Raw genomic sequence first — 21,380 nt, 5'->3', positions numbered from 1 at the left:
GGGAAAATTGCTACTTCTCAACATCACTGTTTTTTTCTAACCAAGTCATAATATCAAACTGGCTACTGGGGCCATTATGCAAGTTAGTCTGTGAAAAGGAATACTGCAGATAGCAGTAAAGAGGGGCACGCCTCATCAACACCATATTGCTTTCAAGTTAGCTTGTTATTCATCATCACGTGGTCCATTAGCTGATTCATGTGTCCGATGCTCTAAATACATTGTTTTAAATGTGAAATTTAAAGACCAGTATTTAAATTAGGTCAAATTGATCTGAAAATCATTTTGATCCCATTCTTTCTGAAAACATTTTTAAAATTTCTGCTTCCTCATTTTCTGATGCCTGATTTTCTTTTACTACTGGAGTGGTGTTTTCCCACTAGCCTCTGACAGAGTATCTCTTTTAGGTATGTGCTCTCCCCTCCAGAGTGTCCTCTTCTTCCAGAGCTGTCTACCCCTGTACAGCTTAAGGATGTAAAACATTGTGAAGTCCAGGCATTTAATAATTTTTGAAACCATTTATCACAAACAATCATACTATTTGAAACACATGCTACATGCACTATTATAATTGTCTATCATGTTTTGTGATATGGTGATGTTCAGATTCATTGTTTGATAATAATGGCGATCAAATCATTTATTTACCAACTGTTCATACTAGAACTTCGGGGTGTTAAAATGAAAGGTCCAGGTTGGTTGAAATTTAATACTATGACTTTAACTTGAACAGGGTAATTATATGGCATTATGCTAATTTTAACTTGTATCTTGCTTATTTGCTAATCTCACTGCACAATGCTAATTTGAACTGTTATTTCCCTCATTTGCAAGACCATTATGTCTGATTGCCAATTAGGTAATCTTTCAGACTGTTGAAATATTTTTAAAATTACCATCCTGTGGTTTCATGCCCCGAAAATGTTTTTTCTTTTAAAAAAAAAACATTTAAAGTACCCAATTCATTCTTTTCCAATTAAGGGGCAATTTAGTGTGGTCCATACACCTACCATGCATATATTTTTGGGTTGTGGGGGTGAGACCCACACAGGCATGGGGAGAATGTGCTATCCACTGCACTGCCGTGCCGCCCGAACAATGTTTTCTATTATGACTAACCAACACGTGGTCAGCAGATGAGGTCAATGTCACATGTAAGCCTAATAAGATCAAGGAAGCTAATTGCACACCCTTGCATGCTTTAAGTAACTTTTTTTATTACTCATATGAGAACTGAATGCCTCACTGAAGAGGATAGCATGATAAAAGGGACTACAAATCTAGTTTATCCAATAAATACATTTTGAATTCATTCCATACAAAAGACGCAAAGTTTACTCTTTGTTGTGGGAAGACTAAAATTGATATGCTATTCTTATATTGGCTTCTCTCATTGCCATAGAATCATGGAATGTGAGAGGAGGCCCATGAGCAACAGCATAGATCCATTGGGTTTAATTGCTGGTATCTGTGCTTTAAACAATCAGTAATACCTGTCAATCAGAGAACAATCAAAATTGCTGCATGCAGATGTTAATTACCTACTCAATGAGGATCTAAGCAAATCCATGAATCAGATTGTTGCCGAGATCCACAGCCAAACATGGCTTCCTAAAATTAGTAATGAGCTCCGTATAGAGGAGAGCCTACAAGCAGGGAGGCTCTTATTTTATAGTGCAGGGCAAAGTGTCAGGGCTGCGGGGTGGTATGCACAATGACCGTATAAAAGATTCATGGTGACTGCAAGAAGATTGGGTGTGTCCTGATAACTGTTGGTGATCTCATATGCGTTGCACATTAATAAAGTCCTTGCAATGTATGAAGGCAATACCATTGTGAAAAGCAGCCTGCATGATGACACTGTAAATTTAATTGTGCCCTGACTTGGGATTTGTGCGAACCTCACAGTCATATCTTGATTCTCCCTAATGTCTTTCTTTTTTTTTCATGGGACATCAGTGACCTCTCTTAAGTTGTGAAGCAGACATAAGGAGGATACAAAAGAATGTAGATAGTTTAAGTGAGTGGGTAAAGATCTGGCAAATGAAGTATAACGCGGGTAAAGGTGAAAGGTAAAGGAGTTACGGGGAAAGGATGGGGGATTGGGCCAAGGTGGGTGCTCCTTCAAAGGGCTGGTACAGACTCGATGGGCCAAATGGCCTCTTTCTGCACTGTAGCGATTCTATGATTCTGATTCTTTTCTATGATATAGTAAAGAAGGCTACTTGTCCATTATTCAAGTACTGGCTCTTTGGCAAAGCTCTCTAATTAATCCCATTCCCCTGATCTCCCTCTATAGCTCTGTAAAATCTTTCCTTACTACTCACTTTGCCTACAACTTAAAAAAATGATTTTCAACCAACTAAGTCAGTGTGTGGATGTCCCAGCTGCTCAAGTCTTTGGACTCAACAGAACATTTTTGATTGAAACAGGCAGCATGACAGAGAAGAGTAAAATCTCCAAAGGTTAGGTTCTTACCTCATGTATATTGGGACATTATTTGTAAATGTGATTGGAATGAAGTGAACAAGTGACTGGAGCATAACTGATGCTACAGATAGGCAGAATCAGACTTGAACACAGACTCATTATACAGTTTTATTTCAGTTACAGTCACATATTTTTTGAAGTCTTCTCTTTCATTCATTTATTGGTTTAGATTTACTCTTTCCATCAACTTTAGAGTGCTAAAATTCAATCTTTGAATTTACTTTATATATTTTAGTTTGTCTTTTTCATTATCCCCATGATTTCCTTTGAGGGGTGCAGAGTCGAGGAATGACAGGAAAATGTAATCAATTCAAAGTTGTTTCAAAGACTATGCAATCAAAATGATAACCTAGAATATTGGAAGGGTTTACAAACACAAAGGAGGAGAAAATATAAAGGCACCAGTATCAAACTGTCTGGCCTAGTACTGATGCAGTGATAGGTAGTAATTTAGGACCAATCAATTTATAATTACAAATATATTATAATGTATTAGACAGATTCTTCTCCTTGGGGAAGAAAATAAACTTCTAAGACAAAACGTCTGTAGATTATAGATCTCTCTTTGCTTATTTAGCTCACCAACTAGAACAGTGGCAGAATCGAAATGTTTCTCAAATGTAATGTTTCTTTCCTAATAATGCTGTCTCTGAGAACAACAATGAACAATGAAGAACGGTACATTCCCCACCCTATTCTTCTGATGGAGAAATTGCCAAGATCCTGAACTTCATGTCGATAAGAGTGTTAATGGACAAATATTTCTCGTGACAACTTAATCAGACCATGAAAAGTATCTGTGTTAACTTGGCAAAATGCCATACAATGACGTAAAATACAATGGTACTCATGTTTTAAGCTGTGGCCCTGACCCGTCTTCCATTACTTACACTATTGAGAAATTGTTCTGCAGACATGATTTATTTGAACTGACTACAAGATATTTCAAGTGTGAATAACTATAAAAGGATCATAAATATCCCCTTAAGCACCATTCATTCCAAAGTAAATATTAAATATTGACTATAAGCATTGTGGATCTTAAAAAAAATTAACAGCAGCTTGACCTTCCTAGATGAAAATGGATAGATTATGAGTGTATTTAGAGAGAGAAAAAACAGAATTAACAGTCAGTTCTCTGTGCTGTGAAGTGATAGTTGGGGTGACTCATTTTTGGCGGGAAAATACATTCAATTACTTTACCCAAATATTAAAACAATTCACTGAATGAATGAGGAAATGAAAATGGGAACTAATTTGAAGCAAGGATTAGAACTTCTCGAACGTAGACCATTTTCTTACAGCAAGTCGGGGCTGGCATGGGTTCACTTGTCCAGTTTAGTGACCATTTCACAGTCAAAACCAGGCAGGTAGCTCTTTGCACACTTCAATGCACATAGATTTTGTTATCAATTCCAATAGCCCACAAAAATAACCTATCATGGAACTTCCAATATCAAGTTCAAACTGAATGTGCAATGCTATAATCTAGCATGTGTTGACTCGTGTAATGTGCTTACACCAGCATAAACACAATAAAGAGGCAGAAAACATTATATTTTCTAGTACAGACATTCTTAACCTTGGCAAGCACAGTACTTCACTAGAAATGTGGAAGAGGTCAGGCAGGAAATATTTCAATAATTCTTCAGTTGTTCTTATAAATACACAAAGAAGACATTTAAACTCGTCATTTCCAACTTCAAAGTCTCTGGTAAGTAACTTTAAGGTGAAATAAATAGTTGTTTGCCAAGTCATAGCTCAGACAATACAAGAACAACTTATGTGATGTTTTGACTACAAAAACCTTTTGTCTGAGGTTGCTTTCAGTTCCACCTACTCTGTAATCAAAGGAATTTAAGACCTGACATTTCATTTTTTTGGGCTGACACCTACATTTTTTGAATCATGTTCATTGCAAAACACAGCTCACTGTCATTGTGAAACAATTGGATTTTGTCTCAATTCATGATACCATATTAATGTATGCTTCACATGCTACATGACCCTTTGAAAAGAGTTTAACCACTATGTGTTAACATATTGACTGCTAAAATGCAGTGTAATTATTCTGACAATGTGATCAGCAACCAATATCTTCAACTTGTGAGCAAAATATTCAACATTGCTGTGAAACAAACTGACCACTGGACATAGGTACATGATTCTCTGTAGCATGCCCAGATTTGAACTGTAAACTCACCAAATTGATCATTTGATTGTATGACACTAATATAGTATGAACATTATGAGAATGAGGCAGCTCGAGAGTGATGGGGAGAACAAAGGTAGCTTCCTTTGTGAACGTTTAGAACATAGTCAAAATATTCTTTTTAAGAGTTCTAAGTCATCTCTGATGTTATGTAATCTTCCTCAACATTTTGCATTGGCATCTATTACAAGTATCGTTACATCAATTTTATATAACTTTTGATAATCAAGTCACTTAGAGATAGGGCTGTCTTATTTGTTGGAACTTTAATCCTAAACTGAAAACAAAGATTTCACGATCTCGAATAATTTCCCCTCTCCTGCAAATAGATGGGAGTTAATTTAAAATTTTATATGACCTGAAATATGTTGAAGTTGGATTATTATAGAAATTTATTCATACAGTTTATATATTCATTTGTACAGATCATCAGTTTGAGTACCTTGTCACACATGAAGATCAGCAGATTAACAAAGGGTGCTTCAGAGCTCGAATTTATTGCATGTAATTTTATTCTCTGTGCAAGGATTGATACAATGAGACAATTACATAATTTATAAGTACACAAATTAGCTCTCAGGAACGAAGCATCTGCATATTATCAGGAGTGTTATGCTATAATGGAAGACATTTGCAGCTTGATATACTGGTTTTGAAATTTTTAATGGACAATTCTAGGAAGAATTCATCGGGAAAGCAATTCTGGAAAATTAGATCATTAAGGAAAGATCGATACTCAGATATTGTTTCTGTAAGACTTTTTAAATCTAGCGCAAAATTGTGTTATCTGTGTCCCCTGATTCAGATTGGATTGAACTTTTTGGGTTCACGATGTCTGAAGGGTAAGGATACATGTCCAAAGAAAACACGTAACCAGAAAGATCATCAGTTGCGCCTAGTTATCTCTGTTGCAATCTAAATAGCTATGTATATTAGTTAAATATATATATATATATCAATTCTTTTTTTAAAAAAAATTTAGAGCATCCAATTCTTTTTTCCCAATTAAGGGGGAATTTAGCGTGGCCAATTCACCTACCCTGCACACCTTTGGAAGGTGAGGGCGAGACCCACGCAAACACGGGGAGCATGTGCAAACTCCACACGGACAGTGACCCGGAGGCAGGATCGAACCCGGGTCCTCAGCGCTGTGAGGCAGCAGTGCTAACTACTGCGCCACCGTGCTACCCTTGTATATCAATTCTGAAGGAGTCATATTCAACTTAAAACGTTAAAATCTGTTTCTCTCTCCATAAGTAATGCCATAACTGCTGAGTTTTTCCAGCACTTGGTTTTTATTTTGTATTAGCTACATATATCTGCTGCAGCTACTACGATAGCTACTACTAATAGTCCTCTAATTCCTTGGTTAGTCATTCCTTAGTCATAACTAGTGAAGACAAATTGTGCTATCTGAGTTGAATCAGTATTTTGGTTGTGATCAGTTTCTGCGTGGACAGTTTAGTACCACACAGTTTTATTGAGTCATAGACTTAAAAAAAACACAATTCTTTTAAAATAAACATACAAATATAAATTCACCACCACAGCCAGCGGGAAATAAAATAAAAACTGAAACCTTTTAATGTCATCTCAGAAGAGCAGAAACTAATTTAAATAGATTCAACTTTGTAACAAAAATAGTAGAGAACCCTTTAATTTGGATTTCAATAGACTGTTTCTTGCTAATGAGAAATACAACAGCGATTTATTTGAGCTTCAATCTCAAATGTTTACCTGGAGTTTGGTAGTTCAGTCGTCTCATTTCCACAGGGTCTGAAGAGTGTGCCAGCAATGGATCTTTTCCACCAGGAACATCATCTTTGGCAGATGGAGAGCTTGCTCTTTTCCTGAACCAACCACACGGTATTATTACCATAATTAATGATAGAACTGAACTGATTTCCACAAACTACAATCAACTCATAACGTTGTAATTCAGAAACAAAAAGCAGGCTTTTGCTTCACGGTTAAATAGTTTGTTTCTGTTCTATTACGTTACATGCACAAACTTTCCTGGTAAACAGCAGCGGAAACTGATTAATGCTCGAGTCCATAATGGACCAGAGGTAGAGGCAAATTTTTGACACTACCATTAATATATGAAAGTGAAGTAAAAAGGCAACAAGCCATTTGTATTACTGTTTGTTATGGCATTTGTATTTCAATTAGGAAAACATTTTTTGTAATTAATGCACAAGTAAATTAATTGTAGTTAGAAATGCCATCCTACTTAAATGATTATGCATGCCATGATTCATAAGCAAGGTTAACAATAATATCAAATATAAATAGAAATTCTGGAAAACCTCAGCAGGTCTGGCATCATCTGCAGAAGAAACAGAGTTAACTCTTCTTCTGAATTCCAGTTCTGAAGAAGAATCATACGGACTTGAAACATGAACTCTTTCTCTCTCCACAGATGCTGCATGCCGAGGTTTTTCAGCACTTTCTGTTTTTATTTCAAATCTCCAGCATCTGCAGAATTTTGCTTTTATTTTTCAATAATAGTCACCGTTTTTACCATCACGTCAATGATTTTCCTCTTTAACATTTACTAGTTACCTGTGCAAAGCAAATCTGTAAATTTTGAAAATAAAAGACCCGTGAAAGTTGGAAGCTAAACATGAAAATAGCAAAGTTGGACTTTCAACAGATATGCTTGGGATCAAACATCAAGTGGGTCTCCCAGCTCAAATATTAACTAGCCATTTCTCAATTCACAATAATGAACCTCCTGTGCATTTTCGACATATGCATTAAAAGTTCTAATCACCATTTTAACAATAACAGAACCAATGACATGATCAAGTTTCACAGCCATTAATTACAAGCATAAGAACTTAAACAAACTTGTTTAATTTGAGTCAAAAATCAAGATTACTATCATCAGAAACCACATTATCTTAGCACCTGCCAGATTTTATGTTTCAAAGCTGTGTGTGCAATATTTCAGATTCTAAAAATGGAAGAAAGGATAGCACAGTTTCTCGCATAGGATAATACAATGTTAGCTCCAGCCCACAGTTCCCCATGTACCAATCTTGCCAGTCTCAGCAGTGCCATTATCAGACCCTAAACATTATCCCCTCTCCTAATGGGAAATGAGGGGACAAAAAGATGATCAACCCTGCGTTGCTGTTCTCTTACCAAGCCCAATGCCCAATTTGCCAAATCATGAAAGCTTAAAAGCAGGTTGTCTGCTTTCTTTCTTTAATGCACATGGAGGAGCAAATGTGAATGCTAGAACTGGAAGCATACCTGGACTGTCCAGTTTAAGGCAACATTACTGTTTTTAGTACAAGTCTTACTTACCTTTCCTGCTTACTGTATCCATAAGATGGCAAAAAGAGAGAAAAATAAAAGATGAGTGATTATTCTTTTTTTCCACTGTAAATTTTGTGTGTGAAATTTTCCCCCTATGCCTCCTCTCTTCATCCTCTGAAGAATTATAAAACTGTAAAAGCAAAAGGTGGTCATGCAACCAAGCTGTATCCTGCGGCCGTGGTCCTCTGAACCCAGAGCTTTGGGGTGTGATGGGGTGGAATAATAAACCCAGAACTCTGGGGTGTGATTTAAAGGAGGCAATGATGACCCTTTGGCCCTGAGATCATGAAACCATCTCCAGGCAACTGCCAGCTTTGGCCTCAGCAGAGGAAGTCAGATAAATAAAGTGCAAAAAAATATAGTGGAACAAAAGTGAGGAACAGATAAGCAGTCATGGAAGAGGCAGAAAATGTCACAACTCAGTTGCTGTGACATTATAGATAATGTAATGGCATCAAGAGTATAAAGCAACATATTGAAATGTTTGTATGGACATTTCTTTGGTATGAAGCTGGAAACCTATGGCCAACTGATATCAGTCAGCCTTTTCAGCACCAAAATTCACACTTGGAAAAATTAGCTTTGAATCTCAATCCTGATCAATGAGCAAACTGGCTTTCCATTCTGTTTTTTAAAATAAATTTAGAGTACATAAATTCTTTTTTTCCCCAACTAAGGGGCAATTTAGCATGGCCAATCCATCTACTCTGCAAATCTTTGGGTTGTGGGGGTGAGACGCTCCATTCTGTTTTTTATTCCAGTTATTGGCCTTCTCAAGTCTGAGAATAAAGCAGTTGGTTCATAACCTTGGTGTCACGATTGACCATGAGATGGAATTCTGACCAGATATTCTCACCACCTCTTACACCATCTATTTCCACTTACCCCACATCAAGTCGTGCTCACCTATCTCCCCTGTGCTCGTTGATTTACATTGGCTCTGGGTCAAGAAATGCCTTGGTTTTAAAATTCATATTCTTGTCTCAAATTTCTCCACGGCCTCACCCGTCCTTATCTTTCCAGTCCCACATCCCTCTGGGTTATCCACACTCCTTCAATTCTAGTCTCTTAAACATCCACAATTTAAATTGGTCCACCATTGGTTATTGTGCCTTCAGCAGCATAGGCCCTAAGCTCTGGAATTCCCTCCCCACATCTCTTTGCCTCTCTACCTCGCTTTCTTCCCTTTTAAGATATTTATTAATCTTTTTAAAAGCTTTTGGTTGTCTGACCAAATATCTGCTTGTGGGGCTTGGTGTCATATTTTGTTTTATAGTGTTCCTGTAAAGTGCTTTTGGACGTTTTGTTAAGTTAGAGGCACTATACAAAAATACGTTACTGTGGTCATTGTTGATAACTAGGTACAGTACATTCCAGAAACTGGTTACACTTAACAGAATCATTGGTTGGCAAGCTTTGTGGGTCAAAGGTGATCGAAGGATATGTTTGGAGATTAGCAAGTTTAGGGTCAAAAAATAATTTTATCCTCCCAGTTGAAAGATAGTGAGGAGTCAAAGAGTTAAAATATAAAATTCTTTGCAGCACATTTTTTTAAATTCATGCAATATGTGCATTGCTGGAAAGCCAGTATTTATTGCTTATCACTAATTACTAACGAATCCACCGACCTGAACTGCTACAATTCGTGTCATGTGGGTACTCGCACGATATTGTGAGGTACAGAGTTACAGGATTCTGACCCAACAATGATGAAGGGATGGCGATATAGTTCCAAGTCAGGATGTATTACTTGGAGGGAAACATGTCCCCATGTGCTTGCTACCCTTGCTTGTCTTTCTAGGTGGTATAGGTCATGCATTTGGGAGGTGCTGCTGAAGAAGCTGTGCTGAACTGCTGCAGTGCGTATCGTAGATAGTGCACATTGCAGCGACAATGCACCAATAGTGAACCTAGTGAAGTTTTAATAGTAATAATCTTTATTAGTATCACAAGTAGGTTTACATTAACACTGCAATTAATTTACTATGAAAATCCTCAAGTCATCAGACTCCGGCGCCGGTTCTGGTACACTGAAGGAGAATTCAGAATGTCCAATTCACCTAACAAGCACACCTTTCGGGACTCTTGGGAGGAAACCGGAGTACCCGGAGGAAACCCACGCAGACACAGAGAGAATGTGCAGACTCCGCACAGGCAGTGACCCAAGTCGGGAATTGAACCAGGGTCCCTGGGATTGTGAAGCAACAGTGTTAACCACTGTGCTACCGTGCTGTCCTTGAGGTGGTGGATGCGGTGCCAGTCAAGTGAGCTGCTTTATCTCAGCTCGTGTCAAGCTCCTCGAGTGTTGCTTGAGCTGCACTCATCAGGTAACTGGAAAGTATTTCATTATATTCCTTATTGCATTCAGTGGATAGGCTTTTGGGAGTCAAGAGGCGTGTCATTTGCCACAGAATACCGAAACTCTGATCTGCTCTTGTAGCCACAGTATTCATGTAGCTAATCCAATTAAGTTTCAAGTCAATGGTGATCCCAAGGTCTAAATGGTAGGGGTTTTGTTGATGATAATTCAATTGAATGTCAAGGAGAAGTGATTAGACTCTCTCTTGTCAGAGATGGTCATGCCTGGCACTTGAGCGGTACTTGCCATTTATCAGCTGAAGCAGGTCCTGCTGCATGCAGGCATGGGTTCCTTCATTATCTGAGGAGAAATGAACACCCACTTTTGACATTTCGATGGAAGGAAGATCATTGATGAAGCAGCTGAAGATGGTTGTGTCTAACACATTGCCTTGAGGAACGCCTGCAGCAATATCTTGGGGTTGAGATGAATTGCCTCCAAAAACCATAACCATCATCCTTTGTGCTATGTATGACTCCACCAGTGTAGTTTTTTTCGATTCCTATAGACAACTTTTACTAAGGCTCTTCAATGCTACACTCTTTAAAATACTTTGTGCAGGTCAAGGAGATACAGCCTGAGTGAGACACATCCAGAGTGGGAATTGGAACTTGGAAATTTGGTGCAGTGAGGTAATTGGGTGCAGCGTGGGAGAAGGTGCTTTTTCCCTACCGTTTTGTTGTCTTTCTTCTGGCCTGTAACTTTTAATCTGCAAGGAGAGAACCAGAGAGCATCCTGGGAAGGTAAGTGATTTTTATGTTTTATTATCTTTTCAAATTGTGTGTGTGGGGGGGGGGGAACTGAAGTGACATCACAGTAAAGCTGTGACCTGATTGGCTGGTTGGGAATCTACACTAAATTTTAAAATTAAGCATTGTTAAACTAATTAAACATAATTACTTAATTATAATTTAGAGGGGTATCTAAGCAAGAGATCGGAGAGTACTGTATTTAGCTTTCACGTTTATAGTAGAAATCTAGTGCTAGGAAACATATAGTTAACAGTAACTTAAAAAAAAAATGTTTTTAATTTAATTTACTAATTAATTAACGCAATGTCAATTAGAGGGGTGCAGTGCTCTGACTGTGAGATGTGGCAGGTCCGGGAGGCTTCCAGCGTCCCGGATGGCTTCATCTGCAGAAAGTGCACCCAACTAGAGCTCCTCACAGACCGCATGGTTCGGTTGGAGCAGCAATTGGATGCACTTAAGAGCATGCAGGTGGCGAAAAGCATCATAGATAGCAGTTATATAAATGTGGTCACACCCAAGGTGCAGGTAGAGAAATGGGTGACCACCAGAAGGGGCAGGCAGTCAATGCAGGAATCTCCTGTGGTTGTCCCCCTCTCGAACAGGTATACTTCTTTGGATACTGTCAGGGGGGATAGCCTATCAGGGGAAAACAGCAGCAGCCAGAGCAGTGGCACCACGACTGGCTCTGATGTTCAGCAGGGAGGGTCAAAGCGCAGAAGAGCAATAGTCATACGGGACTCTATAGTCAGGGGCACAGATAGGTGCTTCTGTTGGCGTGAAAGAGACTCCAGGATGGTATGTTGCCTCCCTGGTGCCAGGGTCCAGGATGTCTCAGAACGGGTATCCTGAAGGGGGAGGGCAAACAGGCAGAGGTCGTTGTACATATTGGTACTAACGCCATAGACAGGAAGGGGCATGAGGTCCTGCAGCAGGAGTTCAGGGAGCTAGGCAGAAAATTAAAAGACAGGACCTCTAGGGTTGTAATCTCGGGATTACTCCCTGTGCCACGTGCCAGTGAGGCTAGATATAGGAAGATAGAGCAGCTAAACACATGGCTAAACAACTGGTGTAGGAGGGAGGGTTTCCGTTATCTGGACCACTGGGAGCTCTTCCGGGGCAGGTGTGACCTTTTTAAGAAGGACGGGTTGCATCTAAACTGGAGAGGTATAAATATCCTGGACGCGAGGTTTGCTAGTATCACACGGGAGGGTTTAAACTAGTATGGCAGGGGGGTGGGTACCGGAGCAATAGGTCAGAAGGTGAAAGCGTTGAGGGAGAACTAGGGAATAGGGCCAGTATGGTTCTGAGGAAGAGCAGACAGGGAGATGTTGCTGAAAACAGCTGGTCTGGTGGCCTGAAGTGCATACGTTTTAATGCATGAAGTATTACGGGTAAGGCAGATGAACTTAGAGCTTGGATTAGTACTTGGAACTATGATGTTGTTGCCAATTCAGAGACCTGGTTGAGGGAAGGACAGGATTGGCAGCTACACATTCCAGGATTTAGATGTTTCAGGTGGGATAGAGGAGGATATAAACGGGGTGGCGGAGTTGCGCTACTGGTTAGGGAGAATATCACAGCTGTACTACGGGAGGACACCTCAGAGGGCAGCAAGGCTATATGGGTAGAGATCAGGAATAAGAAGGGTGCAGTCACAATGTTGGGGGTTTACTACAGGCCTCCCAACAGCCAGCGGGAGATAGAGGAGCATATAGGTAGACAGATTTTGGAAACGAGTAAAAACAACAGGGTTGTTGTGATGGGAGACTTCAACTTCCCCAATATTGACTGGGATTCACTTAGTGCTAGGGGCTTAGATGGGGCAGAGTTTGTAAGGAGCATCCAGGAGGGCTTTTTAAAACAATATGTAGATAGTCCAACTAGGGAATGGGCTGTACTGGACCTGGTATTGGGGAATGAGCTCGGCCAGGCGGTAGAAGTTTCAGTAGGGGCGCATTTCGGGAACAGTGACCACAATTCAGTAAGCTTTAAAGTGCTGGTGGACAAGGATAAGAGTGGTCCAAGGGTGAACGTGCTAAATTGGGGGAAGGCTAATTAGAACAATATTAGGCGGGAACTGCAGAACCTAGATTGGGGGCGGATGTTTGAGGGTAAATCAACATCTGACATGTGGGAGGCTTTCAAATGTCAGTTGAAAGAAATTCAGGACTGGCATGTTCCTGTGCGGAAGAAGGATAAATACGGCAAATTTCAGGAACCTTGGATAACGAGAGATATTGTAGCCCTCGTCAAAAAGGAAAAGGAGGCTTTTGTCAAGGCCTATACAGAAATCTTTGGATCCTCACTGTCTTCAGGTGATGTCCCGGAGGTCTGGCGAATAGGCAATGTTGTTCCTTTGTTTAAGAAGGGTAGCAAGGATAATCCATGGAACTACAGGCCGGTGAACCTTATGTCAGTGGTAGGGAAATTACTGGAGAGAATTCTTCGAGACAGGATCTACTCCCATTTGGAAGAAAATGGACATATTAGCGAGAGGCAGCATGGTTTTGCGAAGGGGAGGTCGTGTCTCACTAACTTGATAAGAGTTTTTCGAAGAGGTCACAAAGATGATTGATGCAGGTAGGGCAGTGGATGTTGTCTATATGGACTTCAGTAAGGCCTTTGACAAGGTCCCTCATGGTGGACTGGTACAAAAGTCACACGGGATCAGGGGTGAGCTGGCAAGATGGATACAGAACTGGCTAGGTCATAGAAGGCAGAGAGTAGCAATGGAAGGGTGCTTTTCTAATTGGAGGGCTGTGACTAGTGGTGTTCCGCAGGGATCAATGTTAGGACTTTTGCTGTTCGTAGTATATATAAATGATTTGGAGGAAAATGTAACTGGTCTGATTAGTAAATTTGCAGATGACACAAAGGTTGGTGGAATTGCGGATAGCGATGAGGACTGTCAGAGGATACAGCACGTTTGGAGACTTGGGCAGAGAGATGGCAGATGGGGTTTAATCCGGACAAATGTGAGGTAATGCATTTTGGAAGGTCTAATGCAGGTAGGGAATATACAGTGAATGGTAGAACCCTCAAGAGTATTGAAAGTCAGAGAGATCTAGGTGTACAGGTCCACAGGTCACTGAAAAGGGCAACACAGGTGGAGAAGGTAGTCAAGAAGGCATACGGCATGCTTGCCTTCATTGGCCGGGGCATTGAGTATAAGAATTGGCAAGTCATGTTGCAGCTGTATAGAACCCTAGTTAGGCCACACTTGAGTAGTGTTCAATTCTGGTCACCACACTACCAGAAGGATGTGAAGGCTTTGGAGAGGGTGCAGAAGAGATTTACCAGAATGTTGCCTGGTATGGAGGGCATTAGCTACGAGGAGCGGTTGAATAAACTTGGTTTGTTCTCACTGGAACGAAGGAGGTTGAGGGGAGACCTGATAGAGGTCTACAAAATTATGAGGGGCATAGACAGAGTGGATAGTCAGAGGCTTTTTCCCAGGGTATAGGGGTCAATTACTAGGGGTCATAGGTTTAAGGTGCGAGGAGAAAGGTTTAGACGAGATGTACGAGGCAAGTTTTTTTACACAGAGGGTAGTGGGTGCCTGGATCTCGCTGCCAGAGGAGGTGGTGGATGCTGGGACGATAGTAACATTTAAGGGGCATCTTGACAAATACATGAATAGGATGGGAATAGAGGGATACGGACGCAGGAAGTGTAGAAGATTTTAGTTTAGCTGGGCAGCATGATCAGCACAGGCTTGGAAGGCCAAAGGGCCTGTTCCTGTGCTGTACTTTCTTTGTTCTTTGTACTGTTTTAGTGTAAAGGGCAGCTATTCTCACTTCACCTCTAGTATATAGCTCTTTTGTCCATGTTTGGATAAAGGCTGCGATCGAAACTGGAGCTAAATGATCCTGGTAACTCACAAAATTGAGCAATGGCGAGCAAGTTATTGATGAGTAAATGCCACTTGATAGCATTGTATGGCATGAATGCTGTTTGATACAGATCAGCCAAGCCTGAATATTCTCCAGGCCATGCTACATGCGGGCACTGCTTCATTATCTGAGAAGTTGCAAATTGTAACAGAACAGCTCTCCTTCTGACCTTATGATGGTCATTAATGAAGCAGCTGAAGGTGTTTGGGCCCAGGACACTGCCCCGATGAATTCCTGTAACAATGTCCTGGAGCTGAGATGATTGCCTCCAACAAACACAGCTATCTTTCTTTGTGCTAGGTAGGGCTCAAGCAAATGGAGTTTTCTCTCATTAACTCCAATTTTGTTGTGGCTTTTTGATGGCAAACTTAGTCAAAGCAGTCATTCTAACCTTCCCTGTGGCATTCAGCTCCTTAACCCATGATTGCACCATGGCTGCAAATGAGATCTGGAATTGAATGGTTTTCACAGAACCCAAATTGAAAGCAGCTTTCATTTACTTTACAGTTTGGATTAACATTTGAGATTACTGTCCCTTTTGAAAGATTACACTGTCAAGGTAAATTGTATTGGCATTGATTTTGATGACATTGTCCTATTTTCATGCAACTTTGTGATCATCTCACCTTTTGAACAGAAGAATAGCAATGACAATGATGATAATTAATACAACAGCAAGTACCGGTCCCATCACCCATAGCATCTCAGGATCATCCTGTGCAGACGGGGTGGGTACCTCCACCAGGATTGTATCAGAGTAAGGACTAGCAGCATACATCTGCACAGAAAGAGAACACAAAAGAAATATTACTAATACCTACTACATTAAATCAGCTGACTTGGGTTACTATTTTTGTCGATTTATTATGGGTTTAATACTTAAATAATATGAAAAAGAGTCAATTCCCCGCATCAGTAAATATTAAACTATTAATTTATGAAGCTTTTCTAGCTAAGTGTTTTTCTAAATTTGTCCTTCTCCCACAGGTGGAGAAGGTAGTCACGAAGGCAAACGGCATGCTTGCCTTCATTGGCCGGGGCATTGAGTATAAGAATTGGCAAGTCATGTTGCAGCTGTATAGAACCTTAGTTAGGCCACACTTGGAGTATAGTGTTCAATTCTGGTCGCCACACTACCAGAAGGATGTGGAGGCTTTAGAGAGGGTGCAGAAGAGATTTACCAGAATGTTGCCTGGTATGGAGGGCATTAGCTACGAGGAGCGGTTGAATAAACTCGGTTTGTTCTCACTGGAACGAAGGAGGTTGAGGGGCGACCTGATAAAGGTCTACAAAATTATGAGGGGCATAGACAGAGTGGATAGTCAGAGGCTTTTCCCCGGGGTAGAGGGGTCAATTACTAGGGGGCATAGGTTTAAGGTGAGAGGGGCAAGGTTTAGAGTAGATGTACGAGGCAAGTTTTTTTTTTTTTTTTTTTTAACACAGAGGGTAGTGGGTGCCTGGAACTCGCTACCGGAGGAGGTGGTGGAAGCAGGGACGATAGTGACATTTAACGGGCATCTTGACAAATACATGAATAGGATGGGAATAGAGGGATACGGACCCAGGAAGGTAGAAGATTGTAGTTTAGTCGGGCAGCATGGTCGGCACGGGCTTGGAGTGCCGAAGGGCCTGTTCCTGTGCTGTACATTTCTTTGTTCTTTGTATTTGTATCTAAAGCGCTAACGATTTACTAACATTACCTGTGGGTCAACTATATATAAAACAAAATGAATAACAGTATGATCATGCACAACCTCTCTCTTCCAGCTCTTCAGTCAATCTGAGGTCACCTGGCTCTAGCATTCACTTATATATTAATGATGTGGAGATGCCGGCGTTGGACTGGGGTAAGCACAGTACGAAGTCTTACAACACCAGGTTAAAGTCCAACAAGTTTGTTTCGATGTCACTATCTTTCGGAGCGCTGTTCCGAGGCAGGAACAGCGCTCCGAAAGCTAGTAACATCGAAACAGACCTGTTGGACTTTAACCTGGTGTTGTAAGACTTCGTACTGTGCTTATATATTAAGACTCTTAGTGGTCAGTCGGTGAATTACAACACAACCATGGTATCACCACAGGGAGCATAAACTTATCTGGAGAATTTATTTCATTTGCATATAGAGGTGAATGTTACACCCAATACTTTCCCACCCAATACAATCTGCCTCCATATTACAGGAAAGTCAGGTGCCAGGCATCCTGCCTGCCGTTAGGCCTATTGAGGCCCTTAAGAGAGCTTATATTTCAATTGAACAAATATTGTGGGTCTGTCCTCGCGATAGAAGGTACAAACAATATCCCAGAAATAATTGTGAATCAGGTGAAAGGCAGGGAGGCACTTAAAATAAAGTAATTACAATCACCAGGAAAAGGGTATTGAGAAAATTATGACAAGAAAAGCTGCCAAATTATGACAAGAAAAGCTGACAAGTCCCCAGGTTCTGATGCCTTCTAAGATAGTAGATACATTCATTTTAATTATTTTTAAATTTCCCAGATTCTTGAAGGGATCCATCAGATTGGAAAATAGAGACCATGATTCCTCCAATCAAGAAATGAGGGAGACAGAAAGCAGGAAACTAAAGACAGTTAGAGTAACATCTATCATAGAGTAGTGCTGGAATCTATTATTCAGGAGGCTATAGTGGGGCACTTAAATCTCAATGCGATTAGGCAGTCAGCCTGCTTTTAAGGGAAATCATGTTTGACTAATTTATTGAGTTTCTTTGAGGAAGTAACTAGCAACGTGGATAAAAAGGAAACCAATGGATGTGCTGTACTTAGATTTCCATTTTGACAAGATGCCACATGAAAGGTTACTATACAAAATAAGAGATCATGGTGTCAGGGGTAACATGTTATGTTGGATAGAGGATTGGTTAGCTTACATGAAGCAGAGGGTAGGCATAAATGGATCATTTTCCAGTTGACAAGATGGAACAGGTGGAGTGTCACACAGATTAGGACTGAGGCTTCAACTATTTGCAATTTATATCAATCACTTGAACGAAGGGACTCAATGTATGGTTACTAAATTTGCTGCTAGTACAAACATAGGGAGGAAAGTAAGCTGTGAAGAGAACACAAGGAGCCTACAAAGGGATATGGTTAGGTAAGTGGGCAAAATTTTGACAAACGGAGTATAATGTGGGAAAATGTGAACTTGTCCACTTTGGCAAGAAGAATAGAAAAGCAGATTATTTAAATGGTGAGAGTTTGCAGGACTCTGAGGTACAACTGGATTTGGGTGCCCAGGAAATGAATCACAAAGTTAGAATGTAGGTACAGCAAGTGGTTAGGAAGACAAATGAACATTTTAGTTTGTTGCATGTGAGGGAAATAAAAGTAGGGAAGGTTTACTACAGTTATGTAATTAAAAAGCAAAGTGAATGCTTATTGATCATTAAAGTAAGTAGTTCTTGTCAAAAACAAAATATTCCTCATTTCTTTCCCAACACGATGTACACTTTTGACACCCAAAGAATCCCATTGTAATAAGCAGAGTTCTGGACTTGCAAACGTGCTTCTGTAGAATGAAGAAACACATTAGTTCATAATTCTTTCCAAATTACGATGGTGATATGAATGACACTGCTTGAAAAACAAAGCAAAATATAAGAAAGCAGATTGGCAATACTAGTTCTATAAAAAAAATTCTCAGCTAACAGGTGCTACATCTTGTTATAAATACCTAATTCATGGTTCATAGTAATACTTTGGAGGTAATTTTTAGTTCTGGGAAGATTAAAGTTTAACTGTAGAAAATGGGATATATGCAACTAAAGCAGCCTGAAGATTATTACACTTAAAAGGTTGGGGCCTTGTTGACAAAAGGGGTTAACAGCTAGAAAGGCAAGATTATGGAACAGCAGTGAGCTTACTTAGCTGGATAGTTGGAGATAAGGTGCTTATGCTGCTTGCAAAGCGATGCTGCCCAAAGAGTTGACTTGTTTTGGGAGTTATAACTACAAATAGTAAAAGCATTCAGTGAATCCTCGACGGCCATTTTGTTATGGAGATGGGTGGGGCTTAAACAGGTTCTATGGTTTCAATTTATCTGTGTGTTGGCCGAGACAGTGAGTGTTCTGTGGCAAGGGATAGAGCCATGTGAAAAGATGCTGCTGTTAGGAGGTTTCAGGCAGCAAAAGTGTTGCTGTTAGGAGACTGTATAGTTGGAGCTCAGAAGATGTCCCAGGAGCTGTTTGATAGCTCTGTGCAGTTGGGGCTCAGGGGAAGTTCTGGGGAGTCAAGATGGTGGCAGAAGATTACGTGCTTCGTGCTTTAAAAGGTCACAGCTTAGGAGAAGCCCTGGGAGCCATTTAAATCTTGGACTGATGAGGGGATTGGAGCTTGGTGAAATCCAAGGGTTGTGCCAGTCCAATGGAGCTAGTTAGCTATCAAGGAGCTAAAATTGCGCCAGTGAATGGAGGCTAAAATACAGATTCAAAAATCCAGGGGAATGGAGCCTCGGGAAACAAGACTCAAACCCTGAGAGATGTGCAATCGTGGAGGCAGTCCTAGTTGGAATGAGTGCCTTTGAGAGGATTCAGAGGCTTGATCTTCGAAAGTAAAATGTTTGCAGTCCCTCATGAGGGAGACAGAGTTTTAACGAGATTGAATGACTTAGTGTTTACTGATGGCTGAGCAATCCATAGGATCCTTGGCCATGTTTGCTATTTATTGCGCAGTGTGATGTGTTCGGCCACAGTTTGCCTGTTAATTTACATGTACCTCATAATAACCCTGAACGTTAGGGTATGAGCCAGATATTGTATATTGTCTTTCTGACCTTGTATAATAATGTTTATTTTGGTTTGATTATTTTTGAATCTTGTGGCGTAGCTCATTTAGCGTGTGTCTTGAAACTCAAACCTTGTTTATTTTAAACAAATTGTTATTGGTCCCTAACCAGATCATACCAAAAACTTGGGGGTCTGTTCAAGGATCATAACAATCCGACTTGCAATCTATGCAAAAGCTCAATGATTAAGCAATTTTTCTTAGGTTCCCCAAGCAAGGAATTAAGCGACCCATATCAACAAGTCCTCTCTGCCAAATTACTACAGTGTTTATATATATTTCAAAACCTCTGGTTCATTTCTCTTATTTATAAACCTCAAGAGCCTGCTAAAACCACTTTCCTTGGTATTACTTCACACTACAGAACTAATTGCCTATGCAAGATGGTCTCCCCTGAAATATGACTGCATTAAACTGTACTTCAATGCAGGAGGAATGTTTTTTCTTGCTGTCAGATAAATTTAGTGTCCAATTTCTCTTTGGTGCTGTGTGACCCTGTACTGAATGCATTCTGGGCTGATGAATAATGAAGAGTTTGACCAGTCCTAATGAACCATTACAGAAAAATAAGCTTAGAGCTGTGTGTGAACCTGTTAAGAATCTTAGTGGAAAATTAGCATCTTGATGTCTACATCAAGACATTTGTGCAAGTCCTCATTTCACAGCTGCAACAAGTATGACATTTTGCATTTGTTCAGATAAATCAAAACACAAACATCCTTTTATTGCGGTGGCTGTAAAATTGAATACTCAATTTCTTCTCCCACTATGCTTTACTGATATTTTATAATAATTATTCCTCAGACTTTGAAAATTTATCACTTTGATTTTGTTTGTGGAGAATTTTTAAAAGTCTTGCCCAAGTGCAATGAAAAACTGTTCACAAAATAATTCTGAGAATTTGAACCGCATACACACAAAAATACATTGCAATTACAGTTCTCTAAAAAACTACGATTGTACTGAAACTCGTTGATAGACCCATGCTTGAATGTACTATCATCAAGTATTGCAATCTGTGGAATATAATCTAATTCACCACTTTACTATTCAGAATAGTACTTAACACAAGGCAGTGAAAACAAAGTGCTTTACTGCCAATGAAATATTTTTGAGGTACAGTAACTGTTGTGATATTGGAAAAGCAGCAGCCAATTTATGTGCATTAAACTCCCACAAACAACAACGTAATGATGACCAAGTGTTCTGTTTTTGTGAAGTGACTGGAGGATAAACATTTGCCAGAACACTGGGGATAACTTCTCTGTTCTTCTTCGAAATAGTGCCATGGGATCTTTTACATTCACCCAAACAGGCAGTTGGGGCCTCGATTTAATGTCTCATCCGAAAGATGGTATCTTAAGGAGTGGCAGTCTTGATTTTTGGGTTCAAGTCCTACAGTACTTGCACCTAGAACCTAGTGACTCAAAGGTGTCAGCATTACCAACTGAGCCATGGCTGACACTTATGATATGGGTGGCAATAATTTTGTGCATTAAATCATTCACTAATTTATGGAAAAAAGCTACAGACTTAAATGACATT

The 21,380-nt window shown here is 40.1% G+C and overlaps 1 protein-coding gene across 10 annotated transcripts in view; it reads right to left on the bottom strand.

The window, feature by feature from the left end:
• ptprfa (protein tyrosine phosphatase receptor type Fa) overlaps positions 1-21,380 on the bottom strand; it is a 662,508-nt gene that overhangs the window by 155,626 nt on the left and 485,502 nt on the right. For all 10 annotated transcript variants that reach the window (XM_072510632.1, XM_072510637.1, XM_072510639.1 and 7 more), the window contains 2 exons: positions 15,660-15,811; positions 6,440-6,552 (listed from right to left, as the gene is read on the bottom strand). In XM_072510632.1, coding sequence (XP_072366733.1) covers positions 6,440-6,552; positions 15,660-15,811 — 265 coding nt within the window. The remainder of the gene's footprint in view (positions 1-6,439; positions 6,553-15,659; positions 15,812-21,380) is intronic.

This window comes from Scyliorhinus torazame, chromosome 7 (genome assembly GCF_047496885.1).
Source record: "Scyliorhinus torazame isolate Kashiwa2021f chromosome 7, sScyTor2.1, whole genome shotgun sequence".
NCBI lineage: Eukaryota > Metazoa > Chordata > Chondrichthyes > Carcharhiniformes > Scyliorhinidae > Scyliorhinus > Scyliorhinus torazame.
The sequence above is the reverse complement of the archived record's forward strand: the minus strand, read 5'-3'. Positions and strand labels throughout refer to the sequence as shown.